The sequence below is a fragment of the Cryptomeria japonica genome, chromosome 8 (assembly GCF_030272615.1).
Source record: "Cryptomeria japonica chromosome 8, Sugi_1.0, whole genome shotgun sequence".
In the NCBI taxonomy this organism is placed as follows: Eukaryota; Viridiplantae; Streptophyta; class Pinopsida; order Cupressales; family Cupressaceae; genus Cryptomeria; species Cryptomeria japonica.
Window position 1 is genome coordinate 188,627,157 of NC_081412.1, and position 9,524 is coordinate 188,636,680.

At 35.2% G+C, this 9,524-nt stretch overlaps 1 protein-coding gene across 1 annotated transcript; it reads left to right on the forward strand.

Annotated features, from left to right (window-relative positions):
- The first annotated feature begins 452 nt into the window (after positions 1-452).
- On the forward strand, positions 453-6,233 carry LOC131048369 (protein argonaute 2-like). Its single transcript, XM_057982312.2, has 3 exons — positions 453-666; positions 2,220-3,417; positions 4,814-6,233. The coding sequence occupies exons 1-3, from the start codon at positions 453-455 to the stop codon at positions 6,231-6,233; spliced, it is 2,832 nt and encodes a 943-aa protein (XP_057838295.2).
- Positions 6,234-9,524: the final 3,291 nt, after the last annotated feature.

The window sequence follows — 9,524 nt, forward strand, 5'->3', positions numbered from 1 at the left end:
TACTTTTAATCAATTGAACAATCCCAAAAATAGTAATTACTTAAATATACACATAAAAAAATGGAGAGTGTTGAAAGGTGTCGACAAAATATAACTCAAATTAGAGGTCAACAAAATTGAATAGGAAAACTTAGATATATCCGATTAGTTCAAAACATAACAGCCGGATCGATAATGAATTATAAGGACATTGAATGTAGGCCGACGGGAACTAGGATAGTGCATCATAAAAACTATATCTTTGGCGATCTCTACAAGGAAATTGAGGGACCGCTGTTTTCTTTCCCCGTTCGTGACGAGCTTTTGTATGCACAATTCCCGTTTTCATCGTTCACTCCTTTGTCATACTGTCTTATACTCCAGGACCTGAAATACAAAATGTGGATGGGCCATAATACCATGTACCAGTACCAGCAAAGAGAAAGAGAAAGAGAAAGAGAAAGAGAATAGCAATGGAAGACTCAGGCCAGAGAGGAAGAGGCCGAGTTAGAGTTAGAGTTAGAGGAAGAGGAATAGATCAAAATGAGGAACGCCAATGGAAACCAACAGGTCGTGGGAGGGGCCCTGGGGTTGCTCCCAGCCCTGTTACTCCCACTCTGAAGTTCCTGCCTTCACCCTCTCCCTTGAAAGGAAAGCACCCTCCTAAGCCACAACACTTGGCTCTAGGTAAGTAATACTCTTGTATTCTAGGTCTAATTTGCAATTTTCATTTTTGTTCTTTTGCCTGGTTATTGTTATAGTATGTTACAATTTCCTTTTCAGTAGATTGAATGTATGAGGTGGTAAACTTTAACCAAAAAAAAGAGTGAAACAATAATAACACAGTTTTTTTCTTATCTATTATAATCTAAGTATTTCATGTTAATTTTTCTGTAAGGATCTTGAAATCGTCGAGAATTTATCTCAGAACTTAACCAGAAGGAAAATTTGAAATGTTGGTGGACATATACACATGACAAAACAGTAATGAATCCACCATGTATGACAAAGTTATAGTAAACTTTCAACCAGAAGTGAAACGACAATAACACAATTTTTTCCAAATTTATCTATTATTATCCAAGTATTTCGTTTTAATTCTTCTATATGGACCTTTAGATCATCAAGAATCTCAGAATTTAAGCAGACGGAGAGTTTGAAACATCTCTAGACATACACATATGACAAAACCATCAGTTCTTGGAGGGATGAATCCATTAAATACGATACAGTTAGCTAAAAACATCAGTTCTTGGACGAATGACACAGTTATTGGTGCTAGATCAAATGAAATTGTATTCTTAAATGTTTTGGCAATTAAGGGAGAGAATCTAGTAATTGAGTGTCTTAAGTTTGTATGTCTCAAAATCATATGTGAAAATTTCAATTTTGTCAAATTTTCATAGTAATTTTATTTGGTAAGGTCTTTATTCATAACTAAAGTTTCAAGTTGACATCATCAAATATGATGGCATGCTAGCATGTCTTCTGCTGATATGTCTAAAATGATATTAAAAAAGAATAGATTGATAATTGTATATTAAATCATATTTTATTGGTGTATTTATGTAACATCACATGATTTGTTTCTTTTTAGATCTAAAGAATACATTTCATTCAATTATAAATACTATTATCAATCTTATGAACTTTAAAATCATCACTACTATTACCATACTTTTAAAAATATTTGTAACATTAAATCCACAAATTGAAACATATTCAACTACTTCCTCCTCTTCCCTAAATTTTCCTGTTTTCTTTCATTTTTCCCTTTCTGATACCTCACCCTGCACAAATATATCTTCTGAACTCTGTTACACTTCACCATTAAACCTAAGATGAATTAGCTTAAACTTCACACTGCAATCATTGGTTTATCGTCTGAACTGTGTTACACTTCACAGTACACTAACACAGTACAATAAGTGATAAAGAGATAACAAACATAGCGCTTCTTATATAAATTTTGTACATCAGAAAAATGAAACCGTACGTTTCTGAAAGTGTTTTTATGGGAAGATCTTCTGTTTTAATGAAATAAGATGTTTTGACTCACTAAAGAAAAGATCTCAAACAGAAAGGTAATATAGAGACAATTTCAAACATAAAGCTCCTTTAGTATACTAGACAACTCATTTCTTTTTCCATATATGTAGTTTTTTTTGTTGCCATGTAATTCATAGCTTTTAGGAATGGATCTGGATAAGTGATCTGACGTTTCTCTGCCGAGCAAACAGGTAAAGTGGAGACCCATAAACCCAAGCTTGGCAATTCTTCCGCTAGCAGTTGCGGCAGCGGGGGTGATTTGGAGCCTATGAGCAGACCCGACCCAGGAGGAAAAAACGGGTACACGGATATTCGCCTCATTGCAAATCATTTCGTCGTCAACTACGACCCATCTCTGCAAATCTTCCAGTACGACGTGGATATGACACTGAAATCCCACAACAAAACTCCCAAGTCAGAAGCTCGTACCACACAGAGCATCGCCATATCCAGAACAGATGCACATGAAGTAAAAAACAGATTAGTCGAAGACCGCCCAGATTTCAAAAAGGCATTGCCCATCTACGATGGGGAAAGGAAGTTGTACTGTTTGTCCTCTTTGCTAGATGGTGAGTTTTATGTCAAGCTAGACAACGGTGAAGTAAAAGAGTACAAAGTAGTTTTGAAGTTCGTTAAGAAGCTTGATGGACACAGATTAGAAGAGTTTCTGAGAAGAGATTCAAAACGGCATTCAAGCTATGAATTGCTGCAAGCAATGGGTTTGGTAATAAGGGAGCATCCCAGCAAGAACATGATTATAATAGGGAGTAGCCTTTATGATCAAGCTCCCGAACGCCATAGGAATCTCACTGGCGGCGCAGCCGCCGCTATTGGGTATTCTATTAGTCTCAGTCCTACAGCCAAAGGTCTGTCTCTTAAGGTAGATTATTCAGTTGTGGCCTTTCACAAGAGCATTCGAGTGCTGGATTATCTGAGGGATAGGAGAGTGTACTTTAGGGAGAATTGTGCTCTGAATTCCAAGGCTAGAAAGGAGGTTGAAAGGGTTTTGAGAGGATTGAAGGTGAGTGTCACACATAGACGCACAAAACAGAAGTTTACTGTGCGTGGACTGACTGAACAGAGCACCAGACAACTTACTTTCAAAAGTGGAGAGAGAGAGGAGAAACGGCAACTTGTGGATTACTTTAGTGACCGTTACCATTTGGAGATACGATTCCTGGAGCTGCCTTGCCTGGATGTGAGCAGGAACCCAGAAAGGCCAAACTATATTCCCATGGAGCTCTGTGAAATATGTGTAGGGCAGAGGTTCCCCAAAGATGATCTCAATTCTCGTCAGTTCCAGAAGTTGACGGAAGTGGCTTGCCCTAAGGTGCGGGACAGATTCCGAGAAATCATTGACATCGTGAAGCGAGTGGACGGGCCTACAGGGTAAGAAAATTCCTGGTTTGATTTTTCTTCTTCTTGGGAATCGTTTGGTTCAGGAATAATGCTAAAATTGTTGAATAAGATGAGTTTAAATGGTTATGAAGATTTTAAATTGAATATCTTGTTCCTATGAGTGTTAATATTAGATCAATATAAATTATTCTTCCATTTTTTCAGAATTTTCTTCATTCTAATCAGAGAGAATGTGATTCGAAGTTGACATAAAAATTTGTTGGTACAATGGAATCTTGAAGTAACAAATGAATAATATAATGGATTGTGGAAATCTCATAGCTTTAATCAATATAAATTTTTAGGTGTAAATATACTAATTGAATATTGATTATAAATATCTTGTTTCTTTGAGTTTTCCATTTTTTCTCATTTCTTCACTTTTCTCTTCTTGATGATAGAAATTGAGTGTGATCATAAGTGAAAACTTATACCTAGTACATTAAAAATAACCTATAGAAGATCAAGAGTGACCACTTAGAAATCCCTTTTATGTAGAAACCATTTCCATATTAGAAGTCAACTATGAAAGACCAAGAGCCACAACTTAGAATTCCACTTTTAAATGTCTCATGAGGAATAAAACTTGGGTTTCCACTTTTAGATTTTTACTTAATTTTTTTTTAATATTTATAAAAATTCTTTTGTCCATAACTTTGGGTTAGACATTTAAAAGATGAAAACAAAAAGTAGTACACGGTTGCATTTTGATAACTATAAGCTCACTAGATCCATAATTTATTAAAAGATTTATCCATCATTTCTATTATCTACTTAGTAGCTTTAGAATATAAAACATGTGAATTTTCAATAACAAGAATGAGACCACACCAAAACAACAAATTCAATTTTGTAAAATATTTTTTAGTGTTAAATATTCAGTTGATTATAAGAGCAATAATTTATTTTTCAAAATATTTTTGTTTCTATAATTCTTGGATATAAACTTAATTTGAAACTTGGTAGACACAACAACAACACCACCATTGAACCAATACACACCCATATAATAGACACTTTTAACATTTATAATATTCTTACAATCAAAATTAAAATTATTCAAATTTCATTTTTATTCTTCAAAAATTACAAATTTGATATCGATTTATGACTAACATATATACATATATGAGAGTTTATTTATTAATCATATATCTCTTTACATGTATATGAAGAAACATAAATCTAATAAAAGTACAATTTCCTTAAGTATGAAGTACAAATTATTATTCATATACATTAATACAAACAATTACATTATACATATATTTCAAAATTAATTTAATTTTTGTTGTTTATCTTTATGTATATCCATTTTTATTATGTTTCTATGCTTTACTCTTACCGGATATAATTTCATTTTCTTCCATTACGATGGTAATTGCAGCGGTTCAGTTCTTGAGAGTTATCACATGTCAGTGGGTTCAGAAATGACTGATGTAACTGGTCGTGTGATAGCCCCACCTAAGCTCAGGCTGGGGAACAGCTGCGAAATCATTCCTCGACAGGGTGACTGCCAATGGAATCTACACAATCGCCAACTCTTTGATCCAAAACCAATTGACAAATGGGGAATCGTTTCTTTCTTGCACAACCCAAAAGAAGATGGGCAAAGGAAATCAATGGAGAATTTCTGCAGGGCAATGGTGGTGAGATTCAAAGATCTGGGCATCCAAATGGCAGAAAAGCCAACAGTTTTCGAATCAAGATCAATATCAATGTTGGACAACGTCCCGCATCTAAGGAATTCTCTTCAGGCAATCCACAGAAAAAGCGAAGGGAAGCTTCAGATTTTGATCTGCATAATGGGGGCCAAGCACAGTGGGTACAAAAACCTCAAGCTCATCTGTGAAACAGAGATAGGCCTAATATCACAGTGCTGCGACTTTGAATGTGTTCTAAACTTCAACGACATCGAATTCTCAAGATATTTGGCAAATCTTGCATTAAAAATCAATGCAAAAGTCGGCGGGAGCAACGTGGCACTGGCTCGAACACTTTCTAATCAGTTCCCACGTTTTGGGAACTCTCACGTCGTGTATTTTGGAGCAGATGTGAATCATCCGGGCCAGCGAAATGAGAAAAGCCCATCAATTGCAGCGGTTGTGATGAGCATAAACTGGCCATATTCAACCCGCTATGTGTTCAAAATGCGGTGCCAGGAAAGCGGTCAGGAAGACATCACAGATCTGGGAGATATGTGCAAGGAATTGTTATCAGTATATCTGAAAAAGAATTCGAAGCTGCCTGAAAGGGTTGTTTTCTTCAGAGATGGAGTGAGCGAAGGGCAATTCCATATGGTTTTGAACAAAGAGCTCATGGATTTGAGGAGGGCATTTGGTGAGCTTCAACATGGGTATAATCCCTCTGTTTCGCTTATTGTAGCACAGAAGCGTCATCACACAAGGCTCTTCCCCGTGGGGAATGGGGGCACTAAATCGGGCAATGTGCCGCCTGGTACAGTTGTTGATAGTGTGATTGTCCATCCAAGAGAATTTGATTTCTTTCTGTGCAGTCACGATGGGCAAAGAGGGACCAGCAAGCCCACCCATTATCATGTTCTTTGGGATGATAATGAATTTGGATCGGATGAGTTGCAGAAGTTGATCAATGATTTGTGTTATACTTACTCCAGATGTACAAAGCCCATATCTCTGGTTCCTCCAGTCTATTACGCAGATCTTGCAGCCTACAGAGGGCGCCTCTATGTGGAGGCTCTTGCATCCCCTCACTTCAACCCATCTTCTTCCTCTGCTATCACTCTTCCAAAAATTCACCAAGGTATTGAGGATGAAATGTTCATTTGAAAAAAGAGACCGGTCCAAGAATCTTTCTTCAACATTTATAAGTTCTTGAAGGCCACATAGGACCTTATGTTGTGCAGGTTCTAAAGAGTCGATTGCAGTTTTTTCTATTTTAAAATAAATTTGAGTATTTAGACATGAATGAGGTGATAAATGAACTGATAAACTGTCTTTGTTAAGTATGTTTTAGATAAGCCACTAAAACTTTTACTTCCCTTGGAGATTGTTTGTTATAAATTACTGTAGTTTGAGAAGTCTAATTTTGTGTGGAATATAATCTATGGGGTTCAAGTTATTTGTTTGTTATAAATTAGTTTAGTTTGAGAAATATGAATTTATTTTTTTAATACGATTTATGGAGTTTTAGTTATTTGTTATAGATGTTATTCTAGTCAGTAAATTAATATTTTAAAACAATTCTATGATTGCAGATGAGAAATGATAGTTGTTTTATTTGTCTTATTAGATAACAAGAAAATAATTTGATTTCTTGATAAATATTTATAAATTATGTGTGTGAGAGAGATTGATTGATTAATTAAACTGTTGGATTAACAATGTAAGTGTATGGAAATGGTATAAAAAAGGGGTCAAAAGCGGTCACTTTTTCTCTCTTTGAGATCAACAAAATCTGAACTTGAATGAGTAATTTGAGATTTATATATTCAAAACTTAAATATACTAAAAAATAAGGATTTGTAGTACTTTGAATCTAGTTTTTAAACTACTATAGAGTAAGATGATGAAATGTTTCACAAACACAAAAGTATTACTATTTTTTTAGTTAAACTTAGCATAGTGTCTGTGTGCACTCCTCTATTTATTGTTGTTGCATTTAATATTATGAAAAATTAATTGATTGTAAGTATAGTTAAGAGTGAGTACTAGAAGTTGTATTTTTTATAATTTTTTATTGAATATATATATTTATGATATTTCAAACTGGATGCATCTTGAAAATCACATAATTGAGTGTACACATCACATAACTTGCACTAAAATCATCAAAATGTATGCCTGATATTAGAAGATGTGTACAGTTTTGGTGGTAATTTTATTAAAAAACATTATAGAATGTACAAACCTGATTCCATTCAAGTTGAGAAACAAGAATGAAGGTCAAATACATGTGAAATGGAGGAAAACAAATAATTCAAGCCTATAGGCTTGATATCCAAACCTATTTCAAAGTCACAACATGGTCACATTCTTAATTTGTGGAGCACATTCTATGGAACATGAAGCATAGTCTCTCTCTCTCTCTCTCTCTCTCTCTCTCTCTCTCTCTCTCTCTCTCTCTCTCTCTCTCTCTCTCTCTCTCTCTCTCTCTCTCTCTCTCTCTCTATCTATCTATCTATCTATCTATCTATCTATCTATCTATCTATATATATATATATATATATATATATATATATACATCCCTCTATTATTATGAGGATCTGGTTACTACTTAGAGGGGGGGTGAATCAGTAGTTAAAAAATTCTACAATACTTCAAAAAATAGTACCGGTAACAACTCAAACAAATCCGGTTAGCAGATTTACCAAATCATTCACTCAAGTATTCATCATTATGCAAACAATGTAAAGATATCAAATGCACGCATCAACAATGCAACCACCATATGAACATTGAGATTTTTCATGTGGAAACCCAAATGGGAAAAACCACGGTGGGAATTAGCACCCACAAAATATTTGCACTCTTTCATAATGCACCCGGTTAAAGGCCTAGCCTAGTTAGGAGCTTACAATATGCCTGGTTAAGGGATTAACCTCAGCCTTGTTAGGAGCTCTACCCTATTAGTAGTAACCTTGTTAGAGGATTTTAAACCCAAGTTAATGAACCACCCAATGAAGGGATTTACAATATAAGAGTTGTTAGGATCTACCCAGTTAAGGGATTTCAAATTGTTGTAACTGTTAGGGAACAATAGGGCAAATGATATGATCACAACACTTTCTTTCTTGCTAGTACAGATCCTTTTCAGCTCAACTCTGCTACACACATGCAGATACTTCGATCTACTTTGATAACACCTTCTTCTCAAATCACCGACACACAATATCTTCTCCAACTAGCCCTTAAATATATTTTTCAGTTAGGTCGACTACATAACCCTAACTACATTCAAAATACAATGAATTTACATTACAGATCATTACAACAAATTTCTAGACAACTTCCACCATTGAATGATCATCGTACATCACCGCACATCAATTTGATAAGCAATCAAACCCTTGTCACATTTTACTAAGAACTTTGTTGTTTCCCAAGAAATCTGATCCTTGTACACACTCAAACACCATCTTATCATTACACACAGATTCTGACACATCATCACTAAGTTATTAACATGATAAGATCCACCACAAAACCATAAATCATTACCAGTTAAAGATTTGTTACCGGTATACATTCTTCTTCATAGAGTTCATGACAGTCAATCATAACTCATGCAATACATTGAATCTACTGATGTGGTTTGGAACATAGGTGTGTGTTCCTGTCTTCAACACTCTTATAAAACTGCAATGTCTAACTCTTCACCAATCATCTGTAACAGTCTCTTGATCATCGCTTTGTTCTTGTTTATCGGTTTACAACAACTTAGTAGTTTTGTTGTCTAACACATTCCTCTACCGGATAGGCTAACCGATAGGCCTAGATGACTTAGATGACTAAGCAAACATGGTTTCCATCAATTACAATATAAATAAATTCATCAAACAACTTACAACTATATCATCATCATCTAGCCAACAATTTCCATCAACTTTATCAGTCATCTTCATCTCATCAACATCTTCATATACCAACAATCTCCTTATCATTATCTTCATCAGTTATGCCAACAATCTCCCCCTTTGGCATTGATGGCAACACCAAAATAGCAATACCAAAAGCTCACCAAAATCTCATCATGCAAAACTGGAACACTAACTGTTATGACTGTTGTACTTGTTCTTCTCCCTTCATCAGTTCTTCTCTTTCTGGTCTTCACTATTCTTCTCCTCCTTTGCTTTAATTCCCCCCCTATCACTTTTCTTCTCCCCCTTTGACAACAATTCCAAAGGTGCAAAGTGTCAAATTCATCTCCTGTTGCAAGTGTTTTCTTCATCTATGTTTCTCCCCTTGAGGAGTAGCCCTCTTCTCATCAATCCATAGTGAAATATTTTCAATTAGTCCATTGGATTAATGCTACAACAGAATCTTAGTTGATTTTCGGTAGGGGTATAACCCCTAGCTTGCCTCTGAGATATTCAAAGGTCACTTTAGGAAATGACTTA

Bases quoted from the DNA above. Each gene is read 5' to 3' on its own strand.
- LOC131048369 (XM_057982312.2), top strand. From the start codon at position 453: ATGGAAGACTCAGGCCAGAGAGGAAGAGGCCGAGTTAGAGTTAGAGTT. The intron at 667-2,219 runs GTAAGTAATACT...CCGAGCAAACAG, and splicing joins GCCACAACACTTGGCTCTAG to GTAAAGTGGAGACCCATAAA. The intron at 3,418-4,813 runs GTAAGAAAATTC...TGGTAATTGCAG, and splicing joins CGAGTGGACGGGCCTACAGG to CGGTTCAGTTCTTGAGAGTT.